Source organism: Poecilia reticulata, linkage group LG3 (genome assembly GCF_000633615.1).
Source record: "Poecilia reticulata strain Guanapo linkage group LG3, Guppy_female_1.0+MT, whole genome shotgun sequence".
Lineage (NCBI taxonomy): Eukaryota > Metazoa > Chordata > Actinopteri > Cyprinodontiformes > Poeciliidae > Poecilia > Poecilia reticulata.
In genome coordinates this window covers 28995739-29013144 of record NC_024333.1, presented here as the reverse complement: position 1 = coordinate 29013144, position 17406 = coordinate 28995739, and the positions used below count along the sequence as shown (strand labels likewise).

At 39.3% G+C, this 17406-nt stretch overlaps 1 protein-coding gene across 1 annotated transcript; it reads left to right on the top strand.

Annotated features, from left to right (window-relative positions):
* The first annotated feature begins 5249 nt into the window (after window positions 1-5249).
* zdhhc7 (zDHHC palmitoyltransferase 7) lies at window positions 5250-15182 on the top strand. The gene is made up of 8 exons (XM_008405725.2): window positions 5250-5448; window positions 6221-6314; window positions 9652-10002; window positions 10711-10835; window positions 11168-11264; window positions 11795-11876; window positions 12409-12539; window positions 13066-15182. The coding sequence occupies exons 3-8, from the start codon at window positions 9658-9660 to the stop codon at window positions 13246-13248; spliced, it is 963 nt and encodes a 320-aa protein (XP_008403947.1). The 5' UTR covers window positions 5250-5448; window positions 6221-6314; window positions 9652-9657; the 3' UTR covers window positions 13249-15182.
* Window positions 15183-17406: the final 2224 nt, after the last annotated feature.

Below are 17406 nucleotides of genomic sequence, written 5' to 3'. Positions count from 1 at the left end.
GTGTGTGTGTGTGTGTGTGTGTGTGTGTGTGTGTGTGTGTGTGTGTGTGTGTGTGTGCGTGTGTGTGTGTGTGTGTGTGTGTGTGAGAGAGAGTAAATGATACAGACATGATTTAAAATCTGCTTTGCTCTCCTGAAGCTGCTGGTTTTTGCACTGACTTGTCATTAGATACGCTTCAGTCTACACTTAGCTTTGAGAAAGCTACAGGCATGGAAAAAAAAAAACAAGTTTCAAAGACTGTCGGTGCAGAATTGGAAACTTTATTTTTCCTAATATGATTGATGAAAATAAGATGAACCCAATCTACTACAGCACCACATTTAGCTACAACAGCTTGAAGTAGCTACCTCACGTCGGCCTTTGTTGTCCTCTCACGTTGTTGTGGAGCCGTTGTGACGTTTTCTTCTTCATACAGAGCTTCTGCAACTTCTTCAAGTCTGATTACACAAATTCAGTCAGGTTCAGGTCTGGAACGCTACTGGATCGCTATGACACCTAGATCCACTCCTGTTCAGCCATTCTGTTGCAACTTCTCTGCCACGTTTGAGATCATTTTTCTGTTGCAGAACACGATTTGGTCCAAGCCTTAACTTCCACAGTGATGTCCTCACTTTTGATTTTAATTTAAATACTATAAAGTGCAAAATCGTTCATAATCTGTACTCTGACTGTGAGGCTGAGTAGCTGCAAACATCATCATCATCACTTCTCCACCACTGGTATAAAGGGATTGTGCTGAACTTGCAGCACATTTTCTCTGCACCAACCGTCATGGAAATGTTTTCTGTTCCCTAAACTGCGTAAGCCTTCCTGTTCCAGCTTGTTCCGGCTCTTTTGTCGTAATTGAAATACAACAAAGTGCCACAGATCTTTTCACTGAGCTTGCAAACATAAAAACAAAAAAAAAAGGATTTTTCCCTTTGAAGCATTTAAAGTCCAGCCTCCGAGATAAACAAAAGGCTAGATCGCCATGAAAAGGAATTATAATTAATAGGCTTGCTTTTAAAGCATGAACATCTTTTTAACCATTTAGCTGAACAGCGTAAGCCTTTCTGATGTGCTACAGTAGTTCCACAGTATGGCTTCTATGCCAAACTCAGATGAGCCACAGTGATCCATGACATCTGTTGGGTCAAGGCTTAGCTCTAATCCCATCCCATCAAGGTAAACCATATGAGGTGAGCTGCAGACAACCCAGGCGAGGTTTGGCAAGTGTGAAAAGCTAGAAAAAATCAAATAAAATACAGGTAAACAACAACAAAATGCTAACATTTGTGTCAGTTACTCTGCATGTTGCAATTTAAAATTATTCGGAAAACAGCTATTTGGTATCAGCCTCCTTTCAAATCCCGAGCCTGTTGTTCTCTGCTTTAGATGATAGTCTCTAATGAAAACTAAAGTCCTCATAGCAAAAACTCCAGCTTTTCAGCCCGTGATCTTTGTGTGTGAAGAAAGTACTTTCTGGTTCAATTCCCTCCTTCTCTTTGAAGCCTTAATGCAGCCTGATCCATTGTACCTTTTTCAGATGACAAAAAAATAGCAATAAAAAGCCTGAACAAGTGCACTAAGAAGAAGTCCTTCACTAGGCTTTAAAAAGACTACAACAGCAGTTGCATAGTTTAGGAGCTTCGTGTTGGTTACAACTGACAACAGTGTAGCTATTGTTTGCTTTTTATTAATCCATTTGGATGCTGCTGCCGCACGAAGAAGAGGATCCTCTGGTCAGCAGGGCGTGAGGTCTACGGTCCTGTCACCTGTAACTCTTTCACCTGTAAAAAAAAAAAAAAGAAAAAAAAGTTAATCAATTGCCCTCAGAAAATCCCCACTAAAATGCTTTGCGGTTTTATTCGCATGGGTGTGGCGACGCAGCAGAGATAAGCACGGGGAGTGTCAGAGGCCTCTCGATCTTGGTCAAGCCTCTTTATCAGCGAGGATAATTCTCTCTGCAGTCAAAGCCTCGGCTCTCCCACTTACGTTCGAGTGAACAAGAGTCTGAATGCGAACGTGTGTGTGTCTTTGATATTCGAGAGTGACGAGTCAGATCTGCGTGAGATCAGTGAGGCGGAGATGTGCATTAGCAGAATTAAAACTTTCTAAAGAAGCAGGTCACGAGGCGATTGAACTTACAGTGCCATCTGCAGCTCCATAAATATGGGCATTACGTGAAATGTTTTGTTATGATACAAAAAAAAAGTCAGACATCGTTCACATTCATTTTATTTGCTTAATTTCATTGATTTTTAAGACATATTTTGTTATTTTATGCTGGAGATTTTAGGTAAACGAAGTGAAAATGAAAGGTATTTGCAGCAAACATGCATGTGTGTTCGCAGGAGGCATGTTTCAAGCGTCTCTCTGCTGGAAAACCTCTGACTCCAAGATATAAACCATCTCCCCAGAATTTTATGAAGTGTCTTAATCATCCAGCATTTTGAATTCAGGTGTCATGAAGCAGGAGAGTATTTTAAACATGCAGGTTAGTGGGTGACAGAGATCAAACACATTTTTAAATGTTACACAGATCAGGCATAATTTACCGATCAGTTAGCACTGATTTTTTTTTTCATTTATCGTGATTCCTGCTAAAGGGTGGAATGTACTGTGCAGAAAGCGAACTTTTTGTCCTCAGAGTTAATGTGTTTGAGGAAGGAAAACGTGGTTTACCAAGGTGTTTGAGAGATTTTGACAAGGTGCAAAGATGCACTATGCTACGAAGGCAAAGTGATGCTGGGGCATTTTATTGCTTCTCAAAGGGATTTCACAGTTCATATAACATTGGTTATTTTATACCTCTGCAACTTAACTAGAATTGACTCAGCGTGAAACTAAAAAAAAAAAAAAAAAGAATCATATCAGTTCTGTTTCTCTCAGAAAGCTCTTGCTCTTGATGATGATTGTCACAGTGAAAACTGAGCCTTCATGTCAGAAAACTGTCCTTACAATTATTAGCTTCAGCAGCAATGACAACAGCAAATACTCAGAATGTAGCTGGATTTGGTTGGTTTTTTTATATGTTAAATGATATATTTTGTACAAGTGAAAACGTTATAAAATATTATTTTAGCAGGGCTTGTTGGTTGCTTACATCGACCATAAGTAAAAGAAGCAGACATCTGAATATCTCTGGTTAAGATCAGAGAAAAGAACAGAGAGGTAAGAAATGCCTGGGGAGCGCTCCAGACATCAGCCCTGCAGAAAGCATTTAAAACGAATGTTTTAGTCAGCTTATGGCTCAAAAAGGGGAAAATATATTTGGAATATAAAAGCATGCAGACACATATTGTTCCAGTCAGGGCAGCCGGGAAGGGCAGGACTGTTCATAATTTAAAATGTTTGCTGCAAATGTTTTTCTTTTCTTTTTTTTTATATAGAAGGTAACACATTTCCTGTGAATGTTTTCAGTGTAATTGTGTTCTCTGCATTATTTGCATCTCTCAAATGTAACATTTTTTCAATATTAATTCTCTCACTTTGTCAATACAGTGCAGTTATAGCTCCACTTGGTTCTTTATTTTAGCTTCTTCTTTTCTTGTCATTGTTCTCTTTCTTCTTTTCTTTTGTCTGCTCTCCTCTCCTCTGCTCATCTCCTCTCTTCTCTCTGGTGCAAACCAAGCCTTGCATCCAGCTTTCCCATTTTATTCTTGCAACACAAACACAAGCCCACACATTTGCAAGCAGACAGTCTGACGTCACGCAGTCACTTAAAACCTCTGCTCTCCACTCCACTTTGTTTCACTTCATTTCCCTCCAAAAGCCTGCGTGTCAACAAAGGGCGGAGAGAAGTGCACCAAAACCCAGAGCTTCCAGACTTTGTGTCACACATCAGCAGCACTCAGCATTTATTATTGAATCACAGACAAACCTCCTGATTATAAGAGTTAAAATGAATTAAGGCTTTTTTTTTTCTACATATCTTCTTACATTCTTACACTATATTCTTCTTCTGACATTTTCTAGATGTTTTTTTCTCAGGAAGCTGGACCTGAAGAGCCTCAGAGAGTGTGCAGCAGGAGATAGTTTGCATGTAGCCACTGCGGCGGCTGCTTTGGCCGTCACTCAGATGCTCATCTAGCCGTGATGGAGAGAGAAGCGACTCTGAAAATGGAAAAGGCTTCAGTCCCCTGATTCAGCCTTTAAGCTGCTTTAGAGGATTGCTGGGTATTTTTTCTCTTGCCCCTCTAAAATAGACAGCTGATACTGGCTCTGAACCAGAACAGGAGAGGGCAGGAAGCTCTGAGCGCTCAGCGCGTGGTTGCAGACTCGGAGAAGAAAGCGTCCAAGCTGCTTTGTCTTGGCTTTATTATCTGCTCCTGGGAGACACATGACAATTGGGGCCGCTGCCCCCACTGGGGAGGCTAGTTGGGCATCTGTCCTCAGCTGATTAGAGACTTTGGTTTGGGTCAATCCAAACATTTCACTGAATCAGAATTTTCTGTTTTGCAGTGGCATTCTCGGCGCATATCCAACAATACCGAAGAGGACTGGAAAAGTGGATGGCATTAATGTTTTAGTCTTGCAGCAAACAGGACGGAAACTGTTTTCTGCTTTGTTGAATTCCTCATAAATACTTTCATACCTTTTACAAGTTTAGCTAATAGTGAGAAGCAGCAACTTCAGAACACAGCAAGCTTGGTTCCAGCGAGGCTGGAGAAGCTAAACCAAAAGCAAAATAAGAAATGATGGTATGATTTTTTTGATGCAACATGTTTAAAGAACACCAATAATAATTCAAGAGGCTAACTGTATGTGCTTAAGGTTGGCTCCATCTAATAAATGACTTTGGGATATCTTATACCACATGTTCATTCTAAAGTGTATGGGAAAAAGATATGGGACAAATTAGCTTCACTGCAGTTTAGGTTTTCACATCTTTGTTTGTTTGTTTTTGTTTTATCAATTAATCTATTTTTTTCTGTCCCTGCTGGGACTTAAAAGGAAATTAGCAGGGAAAAAAAGTCATAATCTGATGCCGTACATCTTTTGTCTTTGAGCTCTGTTTTTATGTACATTGTCATATATGAAGAAACAAATAATTTTATGTGATTGTTTATTTAGTCTTTACTTCAGTTCAGCATTTTATATTTGACGTTTTGTCTTTTGGTTGAAATATGGGGTGCCGTTTTGTCTGGCAAAAATGTTACGAAATCTGTCCAATAGCGCCTGTTAGTGGACGTTTGACATTAATGCATTTTTGTATTTCACTTCTGCCTTTGAGCACAGGGTGGCGCTATTTGGAACGACATCATTCGCCGGAGAGTTGCGAATGACAGCGGGAAAAGCCGAAGCGAAGCCCCGGAAGCTTCGTCGTTACTGGTCACTGTCAGCCTGTTGTTTGAGCGATGTGCTCAATCTGCCGATGCTCCACTGTGTTGGCTGCGGGTTTAATATAAATGGAAATAGAAATATACTGATAAGGAGTTCCTCGCGTACGAGGCAAAGTCGGCAAAGGTATGTAATTCAGCTGACAGTGCTGAGGTATTTGCATACACAGCTAGCATGCTATCGTTTGTTAGCTTCTTTCAGCGGCTAGTTAGCCAGCGAGATCCAGCAGCCAGCTCGGTGTGATGAGGTATATTTGGGCAGATGGAGACGTCTGGGCTTATCGCGTCTGAGAGAGTCCTTTCAGTTATTATTAGGACTAACAGGAAGGGAAAAATGCAAATTCTGCGTATGGCTTATTGAACATTACTCATACCTTTGCCACACCGACATCAGATGATATAACTGAAGGTGGTGTTTAGGGAGCTCAGGTTAACTGGCTTTTGGTTTATTATTACAAAGGTTATTTTGACTGACAATGAAAAAATAAAGAGGGAATTAGACCAAACCTTTGGCAGCAACAGGGTCTGTAAAACCTGAGCTCTCTATTTGGAAGAAAAAACAAATGCGGTGTTACCTTATTACGAAAAATGATGGGCGTGTTTCCTGAGCAGTTGGCAAATCCTACATGACATCCAGAGAGGAAGTCAGACTTCTGTAAATAGTGGTGATCTAAAATGAAAGCTTGAGCTGACTTCTTCAGTACAACGTTTAATAATGGTGTAGTTTATCGTGCCTTCTTTCTAAGATTTACTGACACATTTAGAAGTATTTAGTAAAAGAAAATCCTGACAGATACACGATGGTGTTGAGCTTCAACTAGTATTTTTACAGTAAATCTTCAACTTTTTGAAGGCATTTGCTCTGCAATGACACATTTTCCATTCTCTGTTCTTTTCAGGTCTCAGCCAAAGTTCCCATCTGTGCACATGTGCTTCTTCCTTAATGGTGCTCAGCACACCACAGCATGTTGTTGTAAAGCTCAGTAATATCAGGTATGTTGAAATTGACAGTCTCACATTTCTTAAAACTATACTAGCTCTTTTTGTCTTGTGTAAAAGGTGGGGAACTTGCATTCCTTACTCTAAGGGTGGCTTAGAAAACTTAAAACATGGGGAGATATACGAGACAGTCAAAGAAAAAGATTAAGTTCTTTACTGATATAATCATTACTGATATAAATTTGTTATAAAAGTATTATTCATTGCACTTTAAAAATTAGGTAACTTTATGTTATTAGAGGTAAAGTTTAAACAGTAATGATTTCTTGGTTAATATCAAGTTGTCATAACAGACATTCTGAATTATGTCAAATTTGTATTAAAAGTATCATAATTTACTGAATGTTTAGGTTATCAAAAATGTAAAAGTGTTATATGAAGATAAATTCTATTTGTGTATGAGTTTAAAGACAAGAAATTGTGATTTATGATTTTGCATTGTTTGAATTACTAATTATCAATGAGAAATCAGGAAACTTGCTAATTTAATTGGTGCATCTTCAATACCTTAGTATTTGATTTCTTGATGTGTCTCTTAAAAATCAGCCTCCGTTTGTATCAGAATTAATGGAGTTTTACTTCGGTAATAGTCTCAGGAAAATAGGTTTTTATTGTTTCTTGGACTTTTTTTGTATGTAGTTGGATTAAGTTAAGCTATCTATATATGATTACATTCAGTTTATTTATTCAATTTACAGCAAACGTAACCTCAAGGGATTGGACAAGACAAACAAATCCAATGCACGATCCATTCCTAAAGATCGCTCTGTCAGACATTTCAGTTCAACTCTCATTCTATAAAAGTGCAGTAAAAATCGCTTTATGATGCCAGATGATAAGCAGGTCTCTAACAAAGCCCAGCTGCTTCTCCTGAATAAGCAAATGGTAACAGTGGAAAGGAACAACTCCCTTTGAACAGGAAGAAACCTCCAGCAGAATAAATCACAATTAGAATTGTTGTTTTTTTCTTGGTGTTAATTTCCATGTGGGCTGCTGTTTAATGAAAGTGTGTTATGGACGTATTGGATGTGCTGACAGCAGCGATCTATTTTGTAAGGTGGCTTTAGCCAGATTGCTGGTTTTCAAAAGAAAATATGAGGGAGACAAATATTTTTTCCCTGAGTCCAGTCAGCTGGACAGTCATTTAGTGGGACTTTAATCGATCCTTCTTAACTTCACTTCAAGAAAATCAATACTGTTGTACTGCTAAAAGTATCTTCTGATTCATATGTGGACAGTAAAAAGGAATTTACTGTAGTTTATCGACTGGCCATTTTTTTCCCTATTACTTATTTATAAGCAAAAAACCAATCTCGTTTTATTTTCCGTTTCCTTTTTCCAAACACCTAGAGGCTTGTCTGCAGCTCTTAAAACAAGCCTGGAGCAAAAGCTGATGTATGCTGCTGGGAAGTCAACGTTTCAGCATAAAATATTTGTCCCACATTAGTTACACAACTGAAAAGAAAACTCAGTGAAACAACTGTCGAAAAATCCTTAAGTACTCATTCCTGATGTTCCTCGTTCAACAGACATATATAATTAAGTAATAATATATATAAATTACAGGTAATTTTAAAACAAAGGGTGGGGTCTGATGCAGTAAAACTGGTCTCTCTAAGAGAACACCCACAGTCAAGTGTTAGGGAAACAGGACAAAAACCTTGAAGTCCTGCTTTCCATTTTGCAGAGGAAGTGAGTGGACGACAAGAGAAGCAAACATCTGCAAGGCTGCTAGCTAAAAGTTGACAGCTCAGCACCAGCCGTGTCACTGGAAATGTCTCATTTACTTTAAATGAGACAGACACATTTTGCTTCAGAGCAGCTGAATGGACCTTTCACCAAACTAGAAGTTGTTTACAACTTAAACTAGCTTTCTTTCTACCACAACTTCGGGCAGTTATTTAAATGATATCTAATTTTTTTAAAAAGCAGGCCAAAAATGTACATGCATGTTGCATTTCCCCTGACATTTGGTGGTTAGCTAATTGAGAAAAAGTAGTTGTACTGTTTTAATGATGATTTCCACTGCTCCTGTTTTCTGCTAGTATGCATAATTATACAGACTATTACATTTGGGTAATTTTAAGTTTAAAATGTAACTTTTTTTTGCAGGTTCATTATTTATTTTTTTTTTATTGGAGAATGATCAAACATTTCTTCCCTGTTGTTTTTGACATAAATGCTAGTTTTGCTCAGATTCCAAAACAATCTGTAGCTCATACCTCTGTTCAGTTCCTAAAAACATCAATAAATACAGACATCTTCAGTTGAGTTGTACAGATCAGTTTCCCTTAGTGTGTAGGATGATGTCAGACTTTTAAAACCTGAGCCTAGTTTTACTGCCGTGTCTAAAAATATTGACGGTTCTACTATGATTTCAAACCGTTTACAGCTTCCCAGACATGTTCTCATATTTTTGATGAAGAGTGAAATTAAAACAATAGAAAAATGGAATCAATGTCAGTGTATGTAGCAGCAGCAGCAGCTGTGTGTTTTGAAGGTTAGAAAGGAGAAAGATGTGCCACCCTGTTCTGAATTTTGGGATTGGTGTATTTATTTATTACTAATATTAAAAACGGTATTTATTTGGTCTTCATCCTCTCCAGTTGTGGCACATGCTTGTCTGGATAAAATATTTACAACCTCGATTGATCCATCTTGATTGTTGCTGAAGCATTGCAGTTTAAAGGAGATGTGAGAGTCATGAATCTTTTAAAGGAACATTAAATGTTGTTTTCTTTTTTATTTTGTAGAAATTGACAATGTTGGGGTTTTTTCCCCCTATGTTGTTACAGTTTGAGTTCTGATGATGTTTTGATACAGACAGGTGGATGCTTTTAGAAATGACCTCTCAGTAAATTGCATTTCTGGTCTCCTCTTTTACTCTATAAAAACCTGAAACTCTGTTTTCTTCAGTTCTATGGGTCAATAACAATCAGGCCTGGCAGCAGCAGATTATTATTAGCCCATATGGACTGCAGCCTTTGGATCAGTTTTCCAAAGAGACATGGGTAGCCATTGATTGATCTTGAAGCTGTGGACTTTGTCTTCCTGTTTCTGCTGAATGTTACCCGCCGACCTTGGCCTGAAAACAAAAGTTAAAAGCTTTGGTGACTCAGGCTTCTGACAGGGGGAGCTGCAAGGCAAACTGAGAACCAGTGACCATATTTTAAGCATTTCCTAAAGGTGCGAAATAAAATGACATCAGTCCATTTCTAAAGACGACTTTCACTTAAGTAGTTTTATCTCTTGTTTTAATTACTTCCTTTATGTCAGTAGTTTGTCAAAATGAAGCCAAAAGACTCAACGTCAGTTTTTGTTTCTTCCACAGGGCACGATGGAGTCTTCAAACCACCGGCTACGAGACATGGAGCAGCACCACCCGCTGCTGGCCGCCGGCGCGGACGTAGAGGCGGGCAGCCTGGGAGCCGGGGTGATGGTCGGAGGTCCAAACGCAGGGCACTCAGAAGGGAACCGCACGGTCTGGTTCATTCAGGACAGCTGCGGCATGGTGTGCGCCACCATGACCTGGTTTCTGGTCCTGTACGCAGAGTTTGTGGTGAACTTTGTCATGCTCCTGCCTGCCAAGAACTTCTGGTACTCTCTGCTGAACGGGGCCACCTTCAACTCGCTGGCTGTGCTCGCGCTGGCGTCACACCTACGCACCATGTTGACTGACCCAGTAAGGACCGTCACACTCAGTACAGTGGGAAGATATTAGATGTATTAAACACTTAGATGCAAAGTGGAGTAACGAAAGGAGTTTCAAATAGCATATTACTGTACATGCAAAGGAAGGTATTTACATTTATTCTGGTTTTTGCAGTCAGAGAAGAGTTGAAGTTACAGCTCCCGGTACAGAGCCAGTCACTTGCTGATATAATATGGGACACCGAGCTGGGAATAGTTTGCTGTAGGACGTTCTGTGCATAGACTCTGGAGAGTAGCTCCTTTAACCAAGACTGAGCTTCAGGGCTTCAATGTAATTCAACATCAGAGTTCACATCTTCACCTCTCTGATAAAAGAGGAGTTTTCACTTCATTTTCATATGAGTTTTTAACATTTCCCAGTCAGTTTATATTATGACATCAACTGTGTCAGAGACTAGAGAGAAAAGATGAGTTTATGAACAAGAGTTACATTTAACAATTGAAGTTACAAAGCAGTTCAAACCTCAAGGGGCTGGGAATCTTTGGACACTTTCAGCTGCTTACCAGTCAGAGGGATATGATCTGATATATGGGTAGCCAGGAAACAAATGCTCATATTAGTTAGACTTGTTCTCTTTTAGTTGTGCCAGTTTTAATAGAGACATAAAATCACAACGTAATTTAATAAAATTATGCATCAACTGAAGTGAGTTGCCTTGCTGCCTTTGCCACACTTTAGGGTGCAGTTCCTAAGGGCAATGCAACCAAGGAGTACATGGAGAGCCTGCAGCTGAAGCCTGGAGAAGTCATCTACAAGTGTCCAAAGTGTTGCAGCATCAAACCTGAAAGAGCACACCACTGCAGGTGGGTGACAAAAGCTGTTTATCCTTTCTTCTGCCTAGCAGTGGGATGTTTTGACGCATTAATGCTTAAAAAACACTCACTTGTGTTTGACAGCACTCAAACTGCAGCAAAATGTCAGTGTGATCAACAGTTTTACAGACAGCAAATTTAAACTAAGCTTTCAGCTGCATCAGTTCGTCTCTGAGCTAGTGCTACTCACACATACAAACTCTTCTGTATGTTGAAATTAAAATTGCTTAACCCAGCTAACTCAACAATATGGATATTTATCAAAACTGTGTTTATGACTATATTCCTGTTTTCTCAAGCTAACCTGTGTCTCCTCCCTGCAGCATTTGTAAACGATGCATCCGGAAGATGGATCATCACTGTCCCTGGGTCAATAACTGCGTGGGAGAAAAGAATCAGAGATACTTCGTTCTTTTTACTGTAAGTACACAGACGTTAAGGAAGGAAGTGGCGAATCTTGCAAGAGGGTGTGACACAGATCGCCAGCTCTTTTGAAATGTTATCACTGCTGTAGTAAAATGTGCATGTCGCTTGTTTTGTTTCTTAATTCCTAAATATGATTATGTTCTTTGAAATTGTCTGAGCTTATAACATTATGAAACTATGTTTATTTTTGTGGAGGCAGAACCTCCCTTTGATCAGCTGAAGTTCAGAGCTCGGTGCTGTAGTGAAGAGCAGCAGCAGACCTACATTAAATGTGCACTCGCTGCCATCTGGGACTCCCTTGATAAGATCAGCACTTTTTATGGCTTCCAACCCTGACTGGATTATTCTGAAGACAGAAAAATAAAGCTGCCACATATGGCTGAGTGTTGCAGCTCCCCCTGCCATTCACACTTTCATTGATGGAAAATGAAGCAATAAAACAGGAACTTTTGTGTGAATTGTCTCATTTTTTCATGTAGAAATTCCATGCTTTTGTTTCTTTTTCCATTGTTTTTGCTCCACAGATGTACATAGCCTTGATTTCCGCCCATGCTCTGGGCCTCAGTGGGATGCACTTCTTCACATGTATTAAGGTGCAGTGGAACGGTAAGAACTGGCAAGATAAGTTTGCGTTAAAAGACGTTTCAAAATGTGAAGGGAATTTAGAATTGCATCTTAAAATAGACAAGTGGAGATGCAGAGATCAGAGGAAATAAAGGTACTTCTCCTGCTTCTGCTCAGAGATCACCAGAATTGTTTCTTACAATTCTGGTGAATGAATCCTCATTCACTTGCTATTGCTCTTTATGCTTCACTGTGGTCTGCAGGAATGAATCAGCTCATTTTTTAGTATTAATTCAAATTACACTGCGTCTCTTGGCTATGAAGAAAATGCTGTTCTTTTGCTTTGTAAACAGTTTCTGCAGCCGACAAGATTGCTGAATGAGTTTTTCTACATCTGTCGGTAGATTACCAGCTCCCACTGCTTTATGAGGCAGAACCTCAACACTGTGTCTTCTATTCAGATTTACACAGCCTGCTTTAAGCATAGCAAAAATGTTCATATGAAACTCATTTCAGTCGCTCCTCTACACTGTACAGACCTGTGATGTGTTCTTTTTTTTTTTGTCCTGTTCAGAGTGCAGTGACTTCTCACCGGGGGTGTCGGTCTTGTTGCTGATCTTCCTCTGTCTTGAAGCCATCCTCTTCCTCACTTTTACAGCTGTGATGTTCGGCACACAGATTCACTCCATCTGCAATGATGAGACGGTCAGTAACTCCATCACCGTTTGCTGCTCTGGGTTTAGATTTGTGATTTTCAAGCTGGGTAGGCATAAAGCTGGAAGGTTGACCAAACTATTAGTATGTTATGCATAATTACACAGACTGATAAGAAGTCTGGATGAAACCTTAATTGCATATATTACACTTGCCTTTTGTAAGTCTTTTTGTAAAATATGTGATCTAGAATAATAAATAAAGCTGCTTTATAGTAGCTGTTTGGTGTAAAAAGTTGCAGTAGCATCTATGCTAAACTGGTGCACATACATACAAAACAAGCTTTGTTTTTAGGTTCTCAAGTCAGAATGACTGATTTCAGGTTATATTTATTATTCAGATGCAGGTATAAATAAACGAACTGAACATCTAGATGGGTAAAAGATAAGTAGGTCAGGTTTCCGTTACGCTACTGAGGTTCTGTCAGGGGAACTGAAATGTTAGAAATTCACTTGAGATCATTTATTCAAAAGTCACACAATCTGAGTCTTTCTGAACTGATTTCCATGTCTTCCAGGAGATTGAACGTCTTAAAAACGAGAAGCCAACATGGGAGCGTCACATGAGGTGGGACGGAATGAAATCTGTTTTTGGGGGTCCACCGTCCCTTCTGTGGTGCAACCCGTTCACGGGCCTGCGTCTGCGCCGTCTGTTGGTGATGACCCAGGGTCGCCGCGGCGGCTCCGAGTTCTCCGTCTGACCACCTGGGCAGTGATGGAGCTCACACAGGTTGGCTGTCTAAAGCCCGATTTCTTGTTAACCCGCCTTGCGGGGGCTCAGATGGACCTTTTCATCCAGAGAGCGCGCCTAGGGAGGGGGTGACACACAGGCTGGACCCTGGAGCATCACAACTCTTGACTCCCACCGGCTGTTTAACACCCAACACTATTTGTGTTGCTCTGCACTTGTGTTCCCAATAATCGGGCTGTTAGTCCTTTTTTAATTTGTTTGTGTGGATTTTGGAAAAGCACGAACAGAACTCGAGATTTTTATCCCTCACAACGAAAAGTAATGTTGGAGACGCAAATATGTGATTTAGAGCGAGCGTCTTCGTCATAAGGGATGTGAACGGAGTTATGTTTTATCGTCTCTGGAAGAAGGCAAAAGGATCTCAAGGGGAGAAATGCTCAGTACTTATCTGGAGTCAGACATGGGAACCACAGTCCAGGAAATGCACTACATTGTTTAAAACAGCCTGGTGTGTAGAGCACAACGAACAGCAGTGATTGAACTGTGTGCTCCAACATGCATGTACAACAGACCAGTCAGTCAGCCTGGAAGTGGCTGTCTTTTAAAGAAACAGGCCATGGTGAACTCGAGCCTTATTTTTAGTCAAGAGGACCAAATGGGTTTTCTCCTCAAGTCGTCCTCTTCGTCTTGTAGTTTTTTTTCTGTTTCTTTCTCTTTTTTTTTTTTTTTTTTGTGCTTACGGGAGCCTGTAAAAAATATTCCATTTTTTGAGTGACTGCTGACGCCTTATCACCACGACCACTCCTCTCCAGCTAACCGTGACGACTCACAGGAGATGACTACTGCTGGTCTGGGTCAACGTTTGGATTAGAAAGTCATTTTCCATAAATCTATAGATTTGCCATTCATCCCTGCCTACATGCTGCTTAACGTCTCTGGAGCTTTTCTGAAACAAATGGTCAGATCACTGATATGCCTCCCTGTATTTTCATTGCAAAATAATTCAGGCCCTGGATTGAATGTTACCGAGTCTGAATTGTTCTCCTTTTTGTGTATCTTTTTTTTTCCCGTTGTGCTGTGAACTGGAGGAGACTTTTCTGTCTGGTAAGATTATACAAGAACACAATAATGAGATTATGTTGCATTCAAACACTGAGAACAACCACTCAAGCTGTTCAAGACGGAGCCAAGTCTGAGACATGGCTGCTTTGCATGCTGCTTGGCAACTGTGTGGTGCTTTTTTTGTTAAACGGTTCTTCTGAAAAACTAGCACAACATTATCGGGCGACAAAACCAAGCTTTTTTTCATTTCATTACACAGTCTTTAATAGTGAACCATAACTTGAGGAGCTCAACGATGCCTTTTTTTTCCACTCTACAATTTTAAACCCCTGCAATATCAGTCAGCAGAGCAGGAGTGTATCATAGCACTAAAGCTGTTAAAATGATCTATTGTGTTTGTGAAGATGCCCACCTTCACATTACCCCATGGCAGGAGTGATCAGCCTGTACGCACTTGAGGCCAATGCTTCCTGAATTTATAGTTAAATATTGTCTAAAAAGCTGGTGGTGCTTCAAGTATTGTCAAATTAAATCTTTTAAGTCTCATATCTTTAGTTGTTGTTATTATATACTGCTGTCTGTTCTCATCTGTGGTGGTCAGGAAAGAAAAAATCTCACCTGTTTACATATTAAAACCTCCGAGGACATAATGATTTGATTTTATTTTTAATGTTTTTAGGAAAACGCTGTCATAAGAATGTAAAAGCTACCTACGTTAGGCGCAGGGGACAGAACACTGAGCACACAGTGACATCAGGGGACTTTCCTAATGCTGGCCTCTTGTATCCGTTTATTTAGCTGCTCTGTAAGACGATCACAGCATAATGTTGGTATACTACTTGTTTATATTCAGAACTGTTCAAACAGCATGCTTAGTAAAAATTAATACAGCAAAAAAAAAAAACGTAGATGGGTAGAGATTTGACAAAAAAATCAGGAAATATGCTGTATTATTTGATGGGTGCAAAAACCAGAATGCTAATCAAGCAGCAATCGTTGCAAAAGGACATTCATAAGCGAAAAGGTACTGTGTCCCTAATCAACACAAAGTGTTAGAAACAGTAGAGACCAGTCGGGGCTATCAGCTAATCAAGAGTTAACATATTAACATATGGCAGAGTTATTCATGTTCAGATAATTCTGTGTGATTTAATTTTAAAAGAGATCTTTGTGTGTTACTTGACTGTGGATGGTGGTTGGACGTAGTGCAAACCCATCTGTACAACACTATGCTCTCAAAGAGGGTTTCCCACCAAGGTCGCAAGTTAAAGTTGAAACTGATTTTTTTTTTTTTAATGCAGAGACTTGTTGTCATGTACAGTAGCAGGATGGATGTTTTAATACATATTTATAATTCCACCATAAACAGTTATGGGAGAGTGGGTTCTCTGGCTAGAGGGAATATCTCTGCAAGAACAAAAATCATTCAGCTTTATAAACAAAGTATAAAAGTAATTATAACAATATAAACTGAATGTTGAGTTTTATTTTTATTTAAATTGTGTCAAATTTTTTTGTCATCCTTAATGTCATTTTTTTTTCCATAATAAACTTGAATAAAATAACTTGTGCTCTGAACTGTGACTGCTTTAAAGAAAAGAAAAAAAAAAGAAAAGAAAAGTAATTACTTATAGGGGATGCACTGATATGAAAATTGGGCCGATATTACTGTTGTCGAGGCCAATAACTTATGTTTACCAATAATGTATATATTTAGCTACACTTTTGACACTGAAAGTGACCGACCACACCACCTACATTATTTTCTGCTTTGGTTAACACCCCATAATTCTGTACAGCGTCATTATCACTGATGAACAAATACCACATGGTCAACTTCCTCCCCCTTCTGAAACACAAAAGCAGCAAAAAGAAGATGGAAATGAACAATAGTGCAAGTTCAGTTTTACTTACCAGATGGATAAGTAGACATTAGCTGATGCAGATATGTCGTGCCTCCCGTAGATACAACACTCACTGGTTTATTTCTAAACAAAAACCTCAAACCACTTATTGTGTGTGTCAAGTAGTCATTTGATTTAGATTTTCTTGAAAACAGGGAAACTGCAGTTTTGTTTGGGAATTAAATAAAAATGAATAAACTGAAATGTAACTGCTTCTAAATAGAGATTGCAGGCATTGAGAAAATCAGAATATTTAACTACATTATAAATAATAAAAAATGAAAAGGCCCTTTTTTTCATTTGAGCATGTTCTCTTTCAATCACTAAGACATTTTACAAAATCACAAAACACGACACACAGCGTGATGGCTGGTCACACGAATAACACAGCGTGGCTTGTACATTTGTGTAAAATAATTCAATAAGAAAAATATATCTATAATTTTAAGGTCATTGATGATGTATTTCCTATTTGGCATTGTGCAAACTCATAAAATAATAAAATCCATTAGCAGAAAGTGACTGCTGCTTTCTTCAAATCTAGTATTAAAAGCCATGCTACATGTTGCTTTTCCACTAACAGTTTTCTAATGAATAACAACTTTTGTATCTTTTTTGTATGCATCAAGGTAAATATAGATAGCTTTTACACTTTGTCAAGTCCAGATCACCATCAATAGGCCCTGACATGTAAAATCAAACTCAAAGGTGCAGTTTCTCTCTCCCAGTTATCGGACAAGAGTAGAAGGGTGTTTATTTAGTCGCATGTAACTCCATGTTCTCAAATAAGCAATGTGTCAATAATGGGTATGATTTGTCACCCGGATGTGGAAAGAGATCTTCGAGGTTATTTCAGGGATTTAATTAAACCGGCCCCTCAGTTTTGGTCTTGTAGCATCAATTAGTGAGAGATCAGTGAAGCATCGACTTTCCACAAYGTCTCTGTTTACCCTTGGAGATCTTTGTATTAACTACAGACTGTTTACAAGTGGACTCTGCTGCAACTTCTTGATGAAGTGGTAATGTTTTCTCACCAAAAAGGAATTTTGCTGTATTTTCTCTACAGTCCAGTTGTTTTKCTTAATACCAGGTAAATATTGGACAGTCCCCGTTCTCTCTGTCCACCCATCATACTGTGGCCTTTTTCCCCTGAAGGTATGCGACCTTTACCACAGAGCCACTCTCACCATTGCTTCGGCTAA